Source organism: Nyctereutes procyonoides, unplaced genomic scaffold (genome assembly GCF_905146905.1).
Source record: "Nyctereutes procyonoides isolate TBG_1078 unplaced genomic scaffold, NYPRO_anot_genome, whole genome shotgun sequence".
Taxonomy (NCBI): Eukaryota; Metazoa; Chordata; class Mammalia; order Carnivora; family Canidae; genus Nyctereutes; species Nyctereutes procyonoides.
In genome coordinates this window covers 5,848,201-5,869,542 of record NW_026575040.1, presented here as the reverse complement: position 1 = coordinate 5,869,542, position 21,342 = coordinate 5,848,201, and the positions used below count along the sequence as shown (strand labels likewise).

Genomic DNA, 21,342 nt, shown 5'->3' with positions numbered 1-21,342 from the left:
CTTCTTCTTTGGTCCATGTGCTATTTAGAAGTGTATTGAAAATTTTTGATACGTATGAATTAATTATTCTTTTTCTGGTCATTCTTTTCTAATTTAGTTGCTTTGTGGCCAGTAAGTGTGGATCATATGTAATCTGTTCTGTGAAGTTTGTTGAGGTTCACTGTATTGCTGAGTATGCAGTCAACCTTTACAGTCAATACACACTATTAGTATGTTTCCCTAGTATGTGGTCAGTGTTTGAAGCTGATTCTAGGTGCCCATAAACCTAAAACTGATGTATCTTCCTGGTAAATTTTTCCTTTTATCATTGTGTATTAACTGTCTTTATTACGGACTCCTTCACTGAGCAAGTCTATTATGAACATGGGCTATTTGCCAGGCACTGTTCTAACTATGTAGTATAGGTAAGGAAGTTAATCATACTTTTTTGCCATAACACTTATTTAGTCTAACGTTAATACCAGCTTTTCTATTTTTTTCCTGGCAGATCTTTATTTTTCCTTAACCCTTTTTTAAAATTTTGGCATAATTTCAGAAAAGGATGCAACAGTAGTATAAGGATTGCTTAAATGTTTGCTTTATCCTCTCTCTCTCTCTTTTTTTTTTAAAAAGAATTTATTTATCTGAGAGAGTGAGAGTGCACAGGTGTGTGGGAGGGGCAGAGGGAGAAGCAGACTCCCTGCTGCAGGGGACTTGATCCCAGGATTCGGGGATCATTACCCAAGCTGAAGGCAGACACTAAACTGACTGAGCCACCCAGGCACCCTGCTTTATCCTCTCTTTTGATTATTGTCTCTGTCCTTTCTTCTTATCTAAAACTCTCTCTTTTTTTCTGAACCATTTAGGAGTAAGGTGCAGGCATGATGCCTCTTGATGTCCACATACTTTGGAGTGTATTTTCTGAAAACAAGAACCCTCTTATATAACCACATTATAATAATCAAAATCAGGAAATTAACAGTGGTAGAATACTATCGTCTGATCTGTAGATCCCATTCACGTTTTCTTGTCACTAGCGTCCTTTATACATAGCAAAAGAAAATCCAAGATCATGCATTGCATTCCATAGTTAAGTCTCCCTAGTCTCCTTTAATCTGCAGGAGTACTTGCATCATTCTTTCTATGTCATGACATTGACATTTTTGAAGAATAGTAGTTTATTATTATGTAGAATTTCCCTCAGTTTAGGCTTGTCTAATGATGCATCCTCATGATTAGATTCAGATTATGTTTGGCAGAAGTGATGCTAAGTTCTCATTGAGTCATATTACATATTCTTTTATTTTCAACCTTTTTCTTATAAAGAGTGCACAACTTATTAAATTTATGATATTTTTCTTTCTTCTGAATAGAGCCTTTAGCTTATTATACTAATAGGCTAATTGTGATTACTGATAAATACACCACTTTGCTATTATTTCATGCTATTTGTCCTGCATTTCCCAGGCATGTGTGTGTATGTGTGCACATGTGCATGTGTACCTTATTGAGGGTTGATGGAGTTTTCTCTGTTCTTTCTTATTCACTTTGATGGTTACTCTTAACATTTTAAAATACACACTTGACTTAAATTATAGAGTTAATATGCATCCCTACCCTCTTCTTAAATAAGGACCCCAACTAGAATCATTTAATCCAGTAACCCTATGCCATTTTATATGTTTTTGTTTCCTAGGCTTTTCTTTTTATCTTTTTACTCCCAAAACTAGATATTTTAATTGTTGGTGTTTTTAGTCAGTGCTAATTTGGATTCACCCACATGCTTGTTTGGTTTACCACTCTTCCAAAAATATATAATTTAGAAAAATTTCCTTTAAAATGATTCTGGTGTTAGTAAATTCTCTCAGTTTATGTTTATAAATGTGTTTATATGTGTATAAATGTGTATATATGTTAATAATGTGTTTATTTTGCCCTTATTCATGATCTGACTTGATTGACAGTTATTTTTCTCCCAGGTGTTTGAAACTCATATTTAGTTGTCTTTGAACTCTATTATTTTCATTAAACTGTCTACTGTCTTTTTTGTACATGGTCTTCTTTTTCTTTCTCTGGTTGCTTTTAAGATTATAAGATTTCTTTTTGATGCACTAAGATGTGTATGGATGTGGAACTACCATATTTTACCAATTTAGGATGCACATTTTCCATATTTAACCAACTTTGAAATCTGGATATGTCTTATAATGCATGGCCTTTTAAAAATCACTATTGGATAGGCTTAGCAATTTCATTGCTAGATCTATGTGAACTTGGTTATAACTTTATACTATGCTCATTTCAGTGGGTACTACATGTTTTGAGGTTAAGTACTGTTCAAAATATATTTAAAAAGGTTATACCAATGGAATGCCTCCATGGATTAGTCAGTTAAGCATCTGACTTTTCAGCTCAGGTCATGATCTCGGGGTCTTGAGCTCCATGCTCAGTAAGAGAGTTAGCTTCTTCCTTTCCTCTGCCGCCCCACCTGCTTGTGCTCTCTCTCTCTCTCAAATAAAATAAAAATATTTTTAAAAAATATTATACCAAGTATAGCATGGAAATGAAACATTTCTGTATTCAGAAAGGCATGAACAAATACATAAATTTAATATTAGTGAAACATACTTTTCCCTGGAAGAATGACTGTAATTCTCATTTTCTTGCTAATTTATAATCAAATACTTTAAAAGGAAAAAAACCATGTTTGGCAAAGCTGTGTTACATTTTGTTACTGAGATAGATTCATAGAGTTTGCTTATCACATGCCAAGCAATGCACCTGAAGGCAGGAGAAATTGAGCAAACTCCTTGGAATAGATGAAAGCATTTCGAAGCAACAGGAAGCTGTGGTATAATTCACACTGGTGTCTTAGAGCATTTGGGCTGCTAGCTATCACAAAATACCACAGACTGCATAGCTTATAAACAAGAGAAGTTTATTTCTACAGTTCTAGAGGCTGGGAAGTCCAAGATCAAGGTTCCAGCATGGTTGCATTCTGGTAAGAGCCTTCTTTCTGGTCCATGGCTGGTACTTTTTCACTGTATCCTCACACGGTGAAGGAGGCTAGGTCTCTTTTATATAGCACTGATCCATTCATAAGAAGTCACCCTCATGACTTAAACACCTCCCAAAGGCCCCACCTCCTAATACCATTATCTTTGGAGTCAGGATTTCAACTTAAGAATTTGGGGAAGAGGGATCCCTGGGTGGCGCAGCAGTTTGGCGCCTGCCTTTGGCCCAGGGCGCGATCCTGGAGACCCGGGATCGAATCCCACATCGGGCTCCCGGTGCATGGAGCCTGCTTCTCCCTCTGCCTGTGTCTCTGCCTCTCTCTCTCTCTCTCTGTGACTATCATAAATAAATAAAAAAATATATCTTTAAAAAAAAAAAGAATTTGGGGAAGAGATAAACATTCAGTACTGGTATTTCTTTACTCTAACAATATAAAAATACACAGAATGGGTGTCACTAGTTTGGAAGAAAATTCTGTAGAAAATAATAGAGCACACTTTTAGGATATCCAGCATTACCAATGTTCTTGATGGCACAGAAGACAATATCATGTGAAAAGCATGGACATTATTAGTTGAATAGTGATTCAGAAGATGGACTCTAGGGGTGCCTAGGTGGCTCAGTTGGTTAAGCATCTGGCTTCGGTTCAGGTCATGATGTCAGGGTTCTGGGATGGAGCCCCATATCAGGCTCCCTACTCAGTGGGGAGTCTGGTTTTCCCTCTCTGTCTGCCCCTCTCCCTGCTCATGTGCACACATGTGCTCTCTCTGTCTCAAAAAAATAGTAATAATAAATAAAAAAAATCTTAAAAAAGAAGTTGGACTCTAAAATGTGAAGACTTTTTCTCCATACTTCATGAGGTGTAATTTGGATATAGTAAAATGCACAAATCTTAACTGTACAGTTCAATGATTTTTTTAAATGTATTTTCATTTGACCTCACTCAGATCAAGATAGAAAACATTTCTTTTTCTCCAGAAAGTCCCCTTGTGCCCCTTTCCAGTCAGTGCTTTTCCCTGCCCTAGTTTTCTGACTTCTATCCTCATAGATTAATTTTGCTGGTTTTTGAACTTCTCATAAAGTATATACATATAAAATATGTACTCTTTGTGTACTAAACTTGTTTTGAGATTCATCCATTTTGTGGTGTGTATCAGTAATTTTTTTAACTAACTGAGTTGCATTCACTTTTTAATTATAATTTGTGTTTTCATTCTGTTCATAGGAATCTTGGTTATTTCCAACTTTTGGCCCTTACAAATAAAGCTGCTATGACTATTCTTGTAGTCTTTTACTTATACATTTATTTTGGTGGACATGTACCTCATTTCTCTTAGGTAAATACATAGGAGTGTTATTACTGAGCCATAAGGTAGATGGATGTCTAAATTTATTAGAAACTGCCAAATAGTTTTACAAAGTGATTATATCATTTTACATTCCAACAGCAATAAATGGGAGTTCTTTTTTTTTTAAGATTTATTTATTTATTTATTTATTTATTTATTTATTTATTTATTTATTTATGATAGCGAGAGAGAGAGAGAGAGAGAGAGAGAGAGAGAGAGACAGAGGCAGAGAGACAGGAGGAGGGAGAAGCAGGCTCCATGCTGGGAGCCCGACCCGGGACTCGATCCCGGGTCTCCAGGATCGCGCCCTGGGTCAAAGGCAGGCGCTAAACCGCTGAGCCACCCAGGGATCCCCATAAATGGGAATTCTAATTGCTCCACATCCTTGCCAACATTTGATATTGACAGTCTTTTTAATTTTAGTGATTCTGTGATTCTCATTGTGGTTTTAATTTGCAGTTCCTTCATGAATGACTAGTGATGTTGAGCATCTTCTCAAGGACTTTTAGGCCATGCTAGCATGTTTTTTTTTTAATTAAATTAAATTAAATTTATTCATGAAAGACACACAGAGGCAGAGACACAGGTAGGGGGAGAAGCAGCCTCCCCACAGGGAGCCCATTGTGCGGCTCAATCCCAGGACCCCAGGCTCATGAACCAAGCCAAAGGCAGACACTTAACCACTGAGCCACCCAGGCATCCCTAGCATTTTTTTTTTAATGAAGTATCAGTTCAAATTTTTTTGCCCATTTAGGAAAAAATTATTTATATTTTTATCATTGAGTTGTGGTAGATCTATAGTCTATATTCTAGCTTCAGGTGCTTTGTTTGGTATATGTATTGGATTTATTTTCTGCAAGCCTTGCTTTTTTGCTTTTTTAATAATGTTTTTGATATGTAGAAGCTTTACATTTTAGTGAAGTACTAATTTTCATTTATCAGTATCCTTTTTGCTCTGAACAAGAAGTCTTTGCCTATCGCAATAAGTATGTTCTCCTCTGTTTTCTCTCAAAAGGCTTATAGTTTTACCTTTCATTTAGGGTCTTTGATCCATCTTTTATTTATTTGGATTTTTATTTATTTATTTATTCATGGAGAGAGAGAGAGAGAGAGAGAGAGAGAGAGAGAGAGAGAGAGGCAGAGACACAGGCAGAGAGAGAAGCAGGCTCCATGCAGGGAGCACGATGTGGGACTCGATCCCGGGACTCCAGGATCACGCCCTGAGCCAAAGGCAGATACTTAACCGCTGAGCCACCCAGGCATCCCTGATCCATCTTTTAATTAAATTTTGTGTATGATATGAGGTAGGGATCATGGTTAATTTTTTCCATTCAGGGAGATCTATTTGCTCCACACCTTTTTTTGAGAAGATCTCTCTTTACTCATTGAATTGTTATCTTTGTTGAAATTTGAGTTATAATCAAATGAGTCTTTTCTGAGTTGTAATCAAATGAGTCTTTTTGTGGACCTACTCTTCTATTCTGTTTATTTGTATATACCATTATGCCAGAACTACATGGTCTAACTTTATGGTAAATGGAGGTATTTTGGAGTTCATTTATTTAATAACTTTATTTTGCATAATTTTTGTGTATGCATAAGAATGATGTTTGGTTAAAAATATGGTTAAATAAATCTAAAAGAGCTCTTTGAGTAAGAATGAAATAAAAATTTTAAGTGATATTTTATTATTGGTTAATCATAAGTTTATTTCACCAGATGTTACATAGAATAATTATAAGATGGTACCTTAGATTTGATCAAACATGGTAATTTTACTAGCATACCTAATATTTGCCTTTCCTGAAATTGCAGATTCTTATCTTTTATTAGTTATGGGAACATACTGAATCTTTATATTTTCAAATATTGCCTCCTTCCATTTTCTCTCTACTTCTTAAATACCTACTAGATATAGTATGGACCTCCTATCCTTTTGATTTTAAAATTTCTGTCCTTCTTTTTTCTCTCTCCTACATCTCTGCATTCTTTATACTTCGTTAGTGCTATCTGCCAGTTAACTGTCTCCTAAGTTTTGTCTAGTCAGATTTTCAGTCCATCTACCGACTTTTAATAATGACCATAATTTTTTGTTTCTAGAAGTTGTGCATGATTTTTTTCATAAATGCCCAGATCTCCTTATTAATAGTATCTTATATTTTTCATGTTTTGATTTCTTTTATTTTTCTAATAATTTTAAACATAGGTCTTCCATAGTCTTTATCTAGTTACTATATTCTCTTAATTTCTGAGCAAGTTGTATGTTTGTTGCCTGAACTTTCTGTAGACTCTTGCTCATACTTATTTTTCCCCAGAAGTTAGTAATTTGGGATAGTTAGAATACTGTAAACCCCGGGTTGAGTTTTGTGTCTTTCTAGAGAGTATGATACCAGGATTGTTAGGAGCATGAACATGAGGGATCATTTTTTGTGAGGAGTCTTGTTAGATCACGAATGTGATGGAAATTTAAACTACAAATTCAAGTGAGGAAAGGCTTATGATTATGCAATTGAGGCTTTTTCTCTTTTTCCTCATAACTGTTAAATCTAGCTCTCCTAGATTATAAAGACTGGAATCCATAGTTAGAGAGTATCAGTGCCTACTAATTATTAGTCTGGTTTTTAGTTTCCCCCCTTTTTTCCCCTATGGGGATTAAATCATGTGTTGAAAAAAATCAGACTGGAAGACTAGCTTGCAACTAGTTTTGAAAAAAAAATTTATATATATATAAATTTATATGCCCAACAGGGCCAGAGAAAAGACTTTTTTATTTTTTTTAAGATTTATTTATTTATTTGAGAGAGTGAGTGAGCATGTGGGGGGAAAGGGCAGAGAGAAGAGAATCTCAAGCAGACTCCTTGCTGAGTACAGGGCTGGATCTCCTGACCCTGAGTCCATGACCTGAGCTAAAATCAAGAGTTGGATGCTTAACTGACTAGGCCAACCTGGTGTCCCAAAAATAGACTTTTTAAAATCAGCATCTTATTGTATGATTGGACTTGTTGATATGATAGCTTACACATGTAATTTCTCATATAATAGGTGTCTGTGTTAAAAGTGATGGCAGTAGCTAGTAATTTTGGAATTAATTTAATACATCTTTTTATAAAAAAGTATTTTTTTGCTTTTTTTCAGACTTATTCAGGGCTTTGTTAATAAATCTCTTTTCAGTTCTCAAAATTAAAAGAATTACCCTATATATTTATGTACTTATTTTTATTTATGACAGAATAGGTAACAAAATGAGAATAGCTGTGATTTTTTTTTTAAGTCCTCTTTGTCCTTACTTGATGGATGACAAAGCCTCCATCTATTCACCTTTCTTCCTTATTCCTCTGCAAGAAGCTACTCCAAAAATAGCTTCGGTAATAGATGTTCTACACATGGCCAGATTGCTGAATCATTTAGTTTTTTGTGAAGTTTAAGAATATGGAAAACAGGGTCTGAGCAGAGTAGGACAAGCATGCTTCTCAAGTGGCAAGTCACTGTTCTTTTGGATAAAGAATTGTAATTCTCTGAATAATCTGTAGTAGTTTTATTTAAGTCTAATTTTAAATGATTATATTTTTAAAATAAAATCATTTTGAATCTTCAAAAATGTTTTGAATATAATCTTAGAATTATGTTTTGTTGGGCAGCCCCGGTGGCTCAGCGGTTTAGCACTGCCTTCGGCCCAGGGCGTGATCTTGGAGACTCGGGATCGGGTCCCACATTGGGCTCCCTGTGTGGAGCCTGCTTCTCCCTCTGCCTGTGTCTCTGCCTCTCTCTGTCTCTCTGTGTCTCTCATGAATAAATAAATAAAATCTTTAAAAAAAGAAATATGTTTTGTTAAATATAATTTGAGACAATGAGCAGATTAATAACACACAAAGTGTAAATATTCCCTTATGTGTAAATATTTTGTCTTCTTTTTCTCGTCTTAGGTATGTTAACATTGTTGGGGGTTTTTTTGCGGTAGTTTCTCTGCCTGTGAAATAGTTTCTCTGCCTCCAGAAAAGATTTGTTGGAAGGGTTTAACAATTGACAAATAAATGTACTGCCTTTTCCTTCAAGTTTTGAGGATTTAGCTTTCTTACATTATCCTTAGCCCTCCATTTCTTCTTTCTCCATCATTCCAAAAATAATTATATCTTTTGGATAAGTAGATTGTCAAATGCGGGCTCCGCAAAATATCACTGGAATAACATGTTGATAAAGAAAAGCTGAGATTATTACTTATTGACAAGAAGAGCACGCTGCCTTTGACATAGTGATGTCTTCAAGGAGAAAGGCAGGATATTTATTTATTTATAGAGATTTCTTGTGGGCGTCTGGTTTAAGGTAGGTCTTTCAGTGAAGAGGCTTGATTCATATTGATGAATTTATGATATAGTAGATTAGGATTGTTTAGCACAGTAAGATGAGCTTTGCAAAGTTATTATTGGACCATGATACTAAGCCATGAGATGACATCCTTGTATTTCTCTTTGTCTCCCTCCAGTGGTGAATCCCCTTTGTGGATCTTAAGTATATCCATCTTTGGTTTCCTCTCTCATACTAGAGATCATCTTTCAAGGAGTCTTTTTTTTCCCTGTATATAACTCACAGATAATTGATGTGATAAATATGTTTTCTTTTTGCCTAATGTAATGCTAGAAATTCACTACAATGCATATCTTAGAATCACTAGCAAAATTAAAGTTGTAATTTTCTTACAGAAATGGAATTTGGAACAACAAAAATGATTGTGGGTAATTTGTTTTTTGAAGTTCTGGAAGAGCTATCTACTTAACTGGCTATAGGGATATATGTAAATTCTGAGCTTTAGTTTTTGAATTTGTTGTAAATATTTGATGTGGGGTTCTATCTCATGACCCTGAAATCATGACCTGAGCCAAAATCAAGAGTCAGACATTTAACTGACTGAGTCATCCAGGAACCCCTGTTGTAAATATTTTTTATAGCTCTCTCAAGTAATTATTTTGAATATTTGATAAAGACTTTTGGTAAAATTTTATTTTATAAGTGAAGATAAATATAAAGCGTTATCATTTAATCAAATAAACTTTTAAAAACCTTATCTCACAAATTTAACCTGATGTAATTTGAGTTTATATTTCAGTAGCAAAAACCTAGGCCTTGAAAAGTGTCTGTAGTCTCTGAAAATGGTAGACTGGAGCTCAAAGAAGCAAATTATTATTTTTTTTTAAGGTGCCTTAATTTAAAGGAGATCCTGACTACTACTACTTACCTTCCCCAGTCAGATATCAACAAATATTGCTTGTGCCTGGAACTATCTCAAGTAGAGTTCAGGAAGAATTTGGGAGAAGAAAAACCCAGGAGTATAGAGAGGGCTTTCAGTTTGGCTATGATCCATACATTTAGAGACCAGATAGGAAGCAAGCCATCATTTCTTTGGAAAGTAGGGCCCAGCCCAGGTGACTCAGCGGTTTAGTGCCGCCTTCGGTCCAGGGCATGGTCCTGGAGACCCGGGATCGAGTTTCACGTTGGGCTCCCTGCATGGAGCCTGCTTCTCCCTCTGCCTGTGTCTCTCATGAATAAATAAATAAAATCTTAAAAAAAAAAAAAAAAAAAAGGAAAGTAGGGCCCTGGAATAAAACAAGACCTACCCCTGGTCCATCACTCCTCCACCCCACTTCCCTGTCATTTCTAGCAATATCAGAGAGAGGAAGCTGGTAGAGATGATTCAAGAAGTTGGCCAACATATAGAGCTTATCACCCACTGTGGGGAATTTGGCTGCCTTCCTGTTTTCTGCAGACTTATTCCTTGGTTGTAGTTGAAACTCTAAAAACCACTTACTCACATCTATGGAACAGGCTTTTCAGGGGTGGCGGGGTGGGCCTGAGAATGGTAATGCCAAATGAATGGTACACATAGCCTATGTTCTGATCACTGACAGTCGTATTCGTTTTATACTGTTTAGGGTCAGCAGGTTTGAGAAAGTACTGGAGAATGGTGTACAGGGAAACTCCATGGAAGAATGTCTTAAGCCAGAATCATTTCTCCTATGCCCTCTCAAAAACCAGTGAAATGTGACTATGCCAAAATTCCATCACTTTTATATTTTCTTTGTAGAACAAGCTTTCAAAAATAAATAAGTGGGCCATTTTTTGAAAACTCATGGTTGGCTATAATTTTAATGTACTTGCCTTAATTCTTACTGGGATCTTAGAAATCATAGTTTTATTTTTTTATTTTTTATTTTTGAAATCATAGTTTTAAAAAGGAAGAAGGAAAGGAGGGTGGAAGAAAGTAAATGATTTATAGAAACAGTCAAACAAGTCTTGATTTGGGTTTAAGTACTAGGCACAATAATATGTAAAATGTATATATTTATATTACCATTATTCCAACTCATGTAGCTAGGAATTACTGTAAGTAATATTGCCCTCAAAAATGAAAAACATTTATTGTACATCTGAAACTAATATAACACTGTATGTTAATTATCCTTCAAAAAAGAATCAGTGCTAGACAAAAAAGAAAGAAAGAAAGAAAGAAAGAAAGAAAGAAAGAAAAGAAAGGAAAAGAAAGAAAAGAAAAGAAAAGAAAAGAAAAGAAAAGAAAAGAAAAGAAAAGAAAAAAGAAATGTCTCCTGACTTTTCATACTCTATATTAACAGCAGATATTTTAGCTGGGTCATCATCCAGCAAATTAAAGTGAGTCTTTAAAAAAAATTTTTTATGAAAAAAAAGAGACATTTTATATGAGAAGTGCCACTGTGTAGAATTTTAACAGAAGTCAAGAAAACAAATCTTGTCCTGTCTCAGCCTCTAGGGCGGTATGTAATCCCGGGTCATCTTTCCACCTCACTCCCACCCTGCCTTTGCAACAACCTCAGCTGTTCACTTTCTCTCATGTGCATAATGAGGTTGTAGATTAGGTAATCACTAAGCTTCTTAAGATTCTGTTATTCCAGTGTATGGCAGACTTTTCATTTAATGAAGTGAGATAGCTTTGTATTTATTTTGTGATTAAAAAAAAACCTGAGCCAAAAAATTTCAATATTTGCTAAGGATAAAACTACATTTAAACAGCTGTGGTTTGCTTTGGGATGCTGTACCTAAACAGAACAGGGTTGATTTCCAATTCTGAGAATGTCTGCTGTTTGCTTAGATTGGAAATTGCCCTTCAGTGACACTCACTAAGATCTGCTTTTCGCGTTATAGGGGTATTGTCAGCATATTGGTTCATCTGTAACTGGGTGGTGTGTTTTCCCTGGTTTGAGAATAGTGAGGGATATTGCTTTGAAATTCTCGGCACTATTGTGAAAGCTAATTGCATAAATATAAAATTTAAACCATTTGAACAGCTTCCCTTTAAAAGTGATTTTTAACAAATGTTGGATCATAGTCTATTTGTGCTACACTTGAAATGCTGAAGTAGCATTTTGGCTTCTTTCCCAAAAGCCTGCTTAAAGAGGCTAGCGGCAGCATCTCTCCTTGTTCTCCTCAGTGCTTTTTACCTTGTGAGCGGTGCAGCTCATTCTGCGGATATAGTGCCACCCTCCCATTCAGTCTGCAGTGGAGAAGAATGGAGCTCAGTGTCCGGTAGAAATCAGTGCTCTAGCAAGGTTGCAGGAGACAGAATTGAATATGTATTTCAACAGCTGAGCAAGAAAATATTTATGTTTTTTTTTCTTTCAGCTGATAAATTTTTGCTTTCTGTTTCCTTCTAGAGAGATGTGGATAATTTGCCCTGCCTCCAACGTCTGTTTCTCAGCTTCAACAATATCTCTACGTAAGTGGAAACTCCCAATTTGTCACTTATTAATAACCTGACTGTGTGGGGTCTAGTGCTTTAAATGAGGATTATAAGCACCTTGGAAAGCCTTATTGTCATTAAGATTTTAAATTTGAAAACAATAGGGCCATATGACAAAGTTCTTCATGGAAAAACAAAGCTCTGGTGCGGGTGAGAGACTAATGCTAAATGATGAAATTAGTATAGCATGTTCTTTTTATTTAATTATATTTTAGGGTGGCTCTTCTGGAAAATGTGTATGTGGAAATTTCAACATATATTTTGCTGTCCTTTGTTTGACACTTACTGCACCAGTCAGTTGAATTAGAATTTCTTCCATAAATTATCATCTACAATCTGTATAGCTACTAAGCAATTTTGATATAGCAGGCTATATTTGTCACTGAGCCTCTTGCTAATTGGGCTGTAACTTCTAACTTGCTATCCCTACTTAGAACTAATGCTGCTAAGAGACTGTATACCAGAGTATATGCATACATTTTTGTCTTCCAAAGATTTAAAGCATATAATCCTTTACATTGTGATGCTGTCTCATTCAGTGTCAATGTGCAAGATTTCAGAACTGGAGTTGAGACAGGCAGTCAGACTTTTCAAAGCAGAAGGACCTCTACTCCTGCCCTCAGTCTTTGCTACTCCTCTTTCCCCCAGCCACTCAGTTTGAACTATGCTTTGTAACTACCCCTCTTTAGTTTAACCTCAAGGCTATTCTTTGAACCAGCTTTTATAGAAGTATAAAAGAGTTCAGAATCAGTCTCTTCCCCAGCTCAAGATCTATACTTCTGATTATTAAGAACCAGTTTAGGGGCATGTGGCTGGCTAGGTCAGTAGAGCATGTGACTGTCAATCTCAGGATCATGAGTTCAGGTCCCAAATTGGGCACAGAGCTTACTTAAAATAAGTAAATAAAACTTAAAAAAAAAAAAAAGTTTAGTTTTTGTGCATTTTTTGGTTTGCAGATTTTTTCTTCCCATCAGATCTAAGTGCTAACCCCATATCTCTGTGCTGTATCTCTAAAAGTAAGAGATTAAATACAGATAGTGCACTTTGCATATAGACATTATTTCAAAGAAAATACCCTTATTCTGTCTCTCCTCTTCTGTGGAAAAAATATTGAAGTTTTCTGAAAGATTTTTCATATTCTTTTCAGCTTATGCTGAATACTGTTCCAGGGGTCTTTCCAGTTTGTTGGGGAGGTAGAATTTCTTTTCAATGACAGTGAAAGGGATACTTAATTTTCTTTAGGGAATTTCTACCTGAAGACCATTAACAACTATTTTGAGAAGATAGTGTCTCATTGTCACAAAATTCCCTATTTAAGGTGCTAGAAACCCTTAGATTCCCTCAAATTATGGTGGAACACATTACTTTTGCTTTTTATCTCAATTGTGGGGAGTACTTAAAGAGAGATACAAATTTAGGTGTACAGGAGCTATGGTGTTCCCAGGTCCCCAGGATACTTGAACTTCTGAGCTCCTGGCTCTGTAGGGAGTTGGTTTGAATTGCTTATATTTAAGGAATGTTCTTCTCAACCTGGAAAGGAATTTTACCCACCCAGCAAGACAAAGATATGATTAATGGGATTAGTATTGATAACTTTCTTTTATAAAAAAACATTTTTAGTTTTATTTTAGCCACGGTAGGTGTTCCATGAGCTGTGAAAAGCTATACTGCTTGATAATAAACGTGTTGATTCTGTATTCTACTTTGTAAGTTGGACCTCTAGTTTTCATATACCCCAAGTCAATTATCTTTTGTGCCTTAAGGAGAAAAATTAGCAGAGAAAAATTGTATCCATCATATATATGATATATCCTTTGGCTATTGTCACATTGTCATTAAGGAATATTTGCTTTGTAGAGGTGATTAAAGGTAATCAATGCCATATGCTTCACAGTCCTCCTCCATCTTTTATAACTTTCTTTAAAAAGCATGATTTCCCAAGAAATTGAGCTAGTGGTGAGTTGACAATTTTAGTGGTTTCATTTTCTTACTAATTATTTTCTCTGTGTTTCTACATAGACTTAGCACACCTTACTTTTGTACTTGCAGCTCATCTGCTTTTGAGGCTCGGGACATTTTCTGTTCTGTTCCTGTTGACACATGTGGTCCAGGAGATGGCATATAGATTAGATTTGATCTTCTGGGGAAAAAAAATCGGAGAGTGCAAGCCTTGAAAACATTTGTTAGCTTTACTCAGGACACAAATATCTCAGATAGCTGGGCATCAGATGATTTGTAGTGATAACTATATTATCTACCAGGACCCCAGTGTCCTGCTAACAGTCCTGGCATAATAGAGTTGCCTGGTTTTACAGTTCTGTGGTCCAGGAGTAACAGAGGTCAAGAAGAGTAAAAACAGCAGCATAAAGCTGAAAGTACCTTTAAGACTCCCTCTGGAAAACTCACAGATAATATTCAGCAAATGAAAACATCCAATTAATTGTATATCCATTTCAAGGAGACAATAATATACTGACTGTTATATAGTTGGGCTTCCTAATTTTTGACTCAATTGTTGGATTCTTAGAGGTCCATTTGCATGAACTATTAGGTACCTGGTGGAAATTCAGAAAGTTCCAAAATGTGATGGCACCCTATTGAATACAGACTTCCAAAATGGGGCAAATAGGTGCCTATATTTAATGTCACGTGTACAGAACCCTTTTTGTATGTTTTCCTGAAGCTATTAGATCAGTGCATTTAGCACTACCAGTAGGCATGCAAGATGTATTTAGAGAATGAATGACATATATCCATGTCTCTGTAGCTGAATAGAACCAGTGCTTCTGGTTAAAATATTCCTCAAAGCTGAGAAGGCAGAGACACAAATAGGTAATTATTTAGTGAGTTAAACTTAGTGGTGGTGATCTATGGGGATATTAGAAAATGTAAATAAGCCTGGGGAAGGGAAGTAAAGGAAGCTTTCCCTCAGGGAAATGGTACCTGGACTTAATGCTAAGAGAAGAGTAGGCCTTAGTGGAGTGAAAGGTACTTGGATATTCCAGGTAGAGGGCACAAGCTGGGCAGAGTTGATGCAGAAGGCTCATGGTAGACTCACCTTGTCTACCCTCTCTGAACCTGCAGTGAGGTCCTGTCTCTCCCTCTCTTCCTCCCCACCAGGCCCTCCTCTAGCCCACAGTACATTTTAGGATGATCACTGTGAGACTAATATTCTGTGGTTAACCAAGGGGATCCGTTATATCTAATTCATTCTTCAGACATGATCATTCCATTATTTACCTCTTCTTCTGAGGTGCTTATCTGTCTATTTTGTTTTTCTTGGCTTTCATGATCTCAATTTCTGAGTAGTCTGATTACATTTGTTTATAATGGCTTATGTTAGTTTATGGATGAGAGAAAGTTTTCTTTGATTTCTAGAATTTACTTTTTTCCCCTCAGAGTTAATCCTGTATTCTTCAAACAAAAACAAACAAAAATGCTCTTTTTTGGTTTCTTTATTTCTTTGATTTTTGGATGGTAGCTCATATTTACAAATGAGAGTCTAGATGGATTTGTTTTTCAGCAGTAATTTAAAAAAAATCACCATGAATGTAAATTATGAGTATAAGATCTCTGTCTACAGAGGACGTAGAGTAGGGAGGAGGCAGGATATTGACCCAGTTGGATGTACAAGAAACTTACCTTCTGGGAATGGGGCCTCTAGAATTTACCTACAACAGTGCCTTTCCTCTCTCGTCATGGTCAACCTTGGGACAATTCACAAGGCAGCTACTCTGAGAGTGAGATGCTGGAAAACTGTTACCAAAGGCTTCAAAAATTATCGGACAGCTGACCCACATCTGCTGCCAACACTTGCTGCCTCTGATCTTGGGAATATTCTAAGGTTCTGCTGGCAACATTTACAATGTAAATGATTCTGTTCATTTTAGGCTTTTAGCAATTTGGGGTTTTACTGATTCCATCTGCTTTATATCTTCCAGAAATTCCTTAGTGTTCTGGTCTGCTGATGGAACTTCCTGGTTTTCTAGTACTGCTATGGATATTTTCATACTTTTATGTTCATTCATTTCAAAGAGATTTTGAGAGGGTGGAGAGAGGTAAGTGCATGTGTTTAGGCAGCCATTCTCATAACTGTCTTTTCTTTGAGTGATTTTCCCCAAATAGGCTACACGTAAAAATATCCTTGGAAGCTTTAAAAATGCATAGTCACTGGTTCACTGCTGGATAATCTCCTCCAGTAGATTTGGAGTGGAGCCAGGGATCTGTAATTTTTTAAGGCTTCTCAAGGTATTCTGATGTGCATCTCACTGCTAGATTTGGGAGCCAGTGAATTATGACACCCCAAAATGAGACTGTATTAACATAGGCATCATGCAAAATTTCCCTTCATGAGGAAAAGCTTTATAAACAGAAATATTTGTCAAGGATAAAGTAAATATTTGTGACCCTCAGGAGGTAGTTTATGATCTTTAGCCAAGAACTGTAGTGTTTCATCAGCTTCATCTCTTTGACTGAGATGGTTTCAGGGCACTGCTCTTCATTACAAGGTTAAGTTGGGATCGATTCTTCTCTCCAGTCTCTTTCCTTTCATTCTCCAATGTAGAAAGTTTTTACAAGCTTTAAAAAAAACAAAAACAAAAACAAACAAAAAACAAAAGGAAGAAGAAGGGTTTATAATTCTAGTGTCTTGATTGCCTAAAAGGAAATGGTTGCTATTGCTCGTAGAACTGAGGGAGGACAGATTCAGTATCACTGGGAAATGAGTCAGATACTAGTGAGGATCAAATATCAGCTCAGGACTCTTGGTCTTATGTGTTCCTTTTTTAAAATTGTGGTGAAATACATATAAATGTACCATCTTAATCATTGTTAAATATACAGTGCATTGGTGTTACATTCACATTGTTGTACAGCCAATCTCCAGAACTCTTTCATCTTATAAAACTGAAACTCTGTACCCGTTAAACAATTCTCCTTTCTTCTCTCCCCCAGCCCTGGCAATCATCATTCAATTTTCTGTCTCTGTGAATGTGATTGCCCTAGATACCTCATATAAGTGGAATTATACAGTATTTGTCTGTTTGTGTCTGGCTCATTTCACTTAGCTTAGTGTCCTCAAAGTTCATTCATGCTGTAGCATTTTCAAAATTTTCTTCCTTTAAATTATTCTTGAGGTAGTATGGAACATACTAGAAGAGGAAACTTGCAGAATGAGCCATGCCTACCTCTCCACCTTCATTTCCTTCCCATAGTGCTCTGGACTCTTGTTCCACTGAACTTTCTTAAACATAGCATGCTCCCCCTTGCCCACTTGGTCTTTGTATATGCCATGGCTTCTGGCAATAACATTTTTCTACCTGCCTGGTACCTGAATAACTCTTGATCATCTTCCAGATTTGGGTTTAAGTGGTACCAAGGGTTCTCAAACCTTAATATGCTTAAGAATTATCTGGAGAGCCTGCTAAAGTGCAGCTTTCCTGGCCCATCATCCATGGATTCTAATTCATTCAGTAGTTTTCAGTGGGGCTCAGGAATTTACATCTTGTAGCTCACTTAAAAATATCATTGGTCTGTATTTTTCAATCTTCGGGTCAAAACTCATACAGGGATCCTAAAATCAATCTTGTGGTTAAGTCTGGGAAAATAAAAATGAAATAGAAAATATCAGAGTTTGTCCCACATTTTTGGGACAAATATTGTTTCATGAAAATTTTCCAGTTTTAATTATACATGGATATGTTTATGCATGAGTTTGTGTGTATATATTATTTTACTATAAATATGTGGGGACTGGGTTGCGATGTATTTCTCAGTATGGATTGAGTTTACAAAGCTTGAACAATAACATGGGGTCTGCTATGTGTTTTCCTCATAGCTTCCTATATTTCTATAATTATTGTAGTTCCATAGTTTATTGCATTTTTTATTTATTTTTTTAAAGATTTATTTATTTTAGAGGGAGAGAAAGAGAGCATTGAAGGAGAGGAGCAGAGAGAGAGGGAGAGAGAATCTCAAGCAGACTCCACGCTAAGTCCAGAGCCCCACCCAGGACTCCGTATCATGACCCTGAGATCATAACCTGAGCTGAAACCAAACTTTGAACACCCAGCTAAATGTGCCACTGAGGCATACCTGAACTTTCTTTTTATATTGTTCTCCCTGCTAGACTATAAACTTGACAAAGGCAGAGGAACATATCTAAAGCGCCCATTGTATCCCTCCAGCATCTACTATGTAAATAATATTACTGTTGTATCAAAAATTTTTCAAGAGGTGTGCTGGTTAAGCTTCTGCCTTTGGCTCAGGTTGTGATCCAAGGGTCCTGGGATTGAGCCCTACATGGGGCTCCCTGCTCAGAGGGGAGTCTGCTCCTCCCTCTCCCTCTGACCCTCCTCCCCTGCAAATGCTCTCTCTGTCTCTCTCTGTCAAATAAATAGAAAAAAATCTTTAAAAATTTTTTTCAAGAAGAATTAGTTTAATTCCTCAAGTAGAAATATTTCTCTCTGTGGTTTCAGAACTTGTTTTGATGGATCCTCTTTCATGCCATTACTAAGTCATTTAGACTATGTTTAATGCATGGACAGGTAAGATTTAAAGACTTAAGCGGTCAAGTCTCTTGGCGGTTGTTTCTGGCTTCTAGGTCAATCTATTGGTTTGTCAGTAAAGAGCTTGTCCAGAACTTCTAGAATAGAGGAAAATCTGTAGAACTTTCCTGTTAGATGAGTTGTCTCAAGTAGAGTCATGGGTGTGATCAGCCCCAGGGTACAGGCAAGAAGGAGTTGCAGTATCTATAGGGCATTTAAAAAAAAATAATAAAACTGAAAAATAAAAAACTGCCCAGTGTGGGCCTCTCCTACCTCCTTCCCCTCTCTTAGTAGGACAATGCCATTTGAACTGCTTTTTCTTTATGATGCCACTGAAAATTTTAAGCTAGGATTCCATTTTCTTTTGGGGGGCAAGGATACTGTTACAGGTTCTCTAATGATCTCTTTTAGTAATTGTAGTATGACTGAAGCTCACCAAACTGCAAGCTTTTGATTGTGACTTTCCCTTCATCATTATTCTTCAGGGCCAGAGTATCTTCCAGGCTATTTTCCAAATTTATGAGAAGTGGCTTATAATTTTACTTTTATCAAGGGAATCATTCTCTGCATTTTTTTTCAAGCTCTATTTCAACTTGGTTAGGCATACCAAATTAATTCTATGTCTAGGAAGAAACCAAATGAGAGAAACTCAGATCATCCTGCAGTTTTCTCTTTCAGTACCAGTTGATATTTTCAGGAGTAAATTATTTAACTGACCTACAGAATGTATTGGAAGTTGCTGTGAACTCAGGTTATTACTTAAAGTGATCCTATAGTTGAGGCTTTACTCTCGTACTTTCCAGGGTTGGAGGTGCTGCTTATGTTGTTTTGGCTTAAGGAAATTAAATTTTGTTAGTTCTGGTATCCAGCGAACTGTTAGAATGCCTTCACTTTTTTTCCCCCTTTCTGGCTCAAGTTAATAGGTAACCAACAATAAGCCAGTCTTCTTACTAACTGAATAAAACAAATAAATAGAATAACACAGAAACCAACTATTGACAGATCTTTTCTGACTGCCTCCTAGGAAAAGTTTTAAATTTAAGAAATGACTACATACTTGCCAAGGAAATTTCCTATTTCGGTTTTCTATGAAGTGTTTGCTTGATGGTTGACATGTGATTCACCTTCACACAAACATTTAATTGCATTTTCTTTTTTTTATAATTTTTATTTATTTATGATAGTCACACACACAGAGAGAGAGAGGCAGAGACACAGGCAGAGGGAGAAGCAGGCTCCGTGCAGCGGGAGCCCAACGTAGGATTTGATCCCGGGTCTCCAGGATCGCGCCCCGGGCCAAAGGCAGGCGCCAAACCGCTGCGCCACCCAGGGATCCCTTAATTGCATTTTCTAAATGTGATAGGCATCATCTAAAGAGGATCTACAAAAAAGCTCTAAAGATAGGGACTTCCTTCCTTCCTTCCTTCCTTCCTTCCTTCCTTCCTTCCTTCCTTCCTTCCTTCCTTCCTTCCTTCCTTCCTTCCCATTGCTGTTTTACTCCTCTGCAATAAGGAAAACCTCTAGTGTATGCTAAGGCCCAGTCCCTTAGCATCTGATCTTCCGGCCTAGATGTAGCTTTTCACTTCTTTCAGAAAGAAATTAGATGAACAAAAGTCCACAACTAATAACAGATTCATTCCATCACTTCAGAAAAACAGACTTTAGGTAAGATAAATTTGTTTTATCATGTTTCGAGTTGACATAATATTGGATCTAAATTTATTTAGAGCATGGAACTTTTACTAAAATTGTATGTAATCTCCCATACACAATTTATTTCAATATTGCCTTATTACAAGTGACTTTTCCATTTAGAAATTAAAAGTATGAATTATTCTAAAATACTATAAAATATAAAAATTTTAAAAATTAATTTATCACATTTTTTTCATTGCTTTTAGGACATTCAGCTTGTAGATGACCATGCTATTTGTAATACTCTGCATTCTACAATAAAGTCTTGTTGTATTTTTCTACCCTAAGTAAAGGATTACACAGTTTAGTTAGTTGATTTTCTCTATGGTTTTATTTTTTTTTTGTTACAATCAAAATGACTTTTTCTTTATGTCTGTTTTAAGTATTGATCTCAGGCTAGGCAGATTAGTGCCTTACAGGTGGAATATTAACACCATGATACCATGTACTCTTGTCACATGGCAATATTATTGAACACATTGGAGATTTTTTTCTCATTTAAGGGAACTTAGTTACTGCCATTCATACATTGACATTTATAAGATTATCCCATCAGTGTTCTATACATAAGTGAGCATTAGAAACCAATCTTTTTTCTATATGTCTTATATACCTTTATAGTATTTTATGTTGTAAATTCTATAATTTTTTGCTTTAAGCAACATTTTTAAGTTAACAGTATATTTGCTTTATATCTCCTTTTTTTTAAATAAAGGTTTTTTTTTTTATTTAAGTAATCTCTATACCCAACATGGGGCTCAAACTCACAATCCCAAGATCGTCACATGCTCTTCCAACTAAGCCCCTGCTTTATATCTTATAATTTTGCATTGCATATTGATTTTACTGCTAAGAGAAAATTACTTAAGTGACATGAATAGAGACTAAAGGCTTCATTCAGGGCAGCCTGGATGGCTCAGCGGTTTAGCGCCGCCTTCAGCCCAGGACATGATCCTGGAGACCCCAGTACCACATTCGGGCTCCCTGCATGGAG

General features: G+C 36.2%; 1 protein-coding gene across 4 annotated transcripts in view; it reads left to right on the top strand.

Annotated features, from left to right (window-relative positions):
• The window catches only part of LRRC49 (leucine rich repeat containing 49), a 152,044-nt gene that overhangs the window by 37,686 nt on the left and 93,016 nt on the right, over positions 1-21,342 (top strand). For 3 of the 4 annotated variants that reach the window (XM_055320135.1, XM_055320136.1, XM_055320134.1), the window contains one exon: positions 12,023-12,084. In XM_055320135.1, the coding sequence (XP_055176110.1) occupies positions 12,023-12,084 (62 nt within the window). Of the gene's footprint in view, positions 1-11,806; positions 11,918-12,022; positions 12,085-21,342 lie in introns of those variants that run through there. The other variant, XM_055320137.1, reaches the window with a different exon arrangement.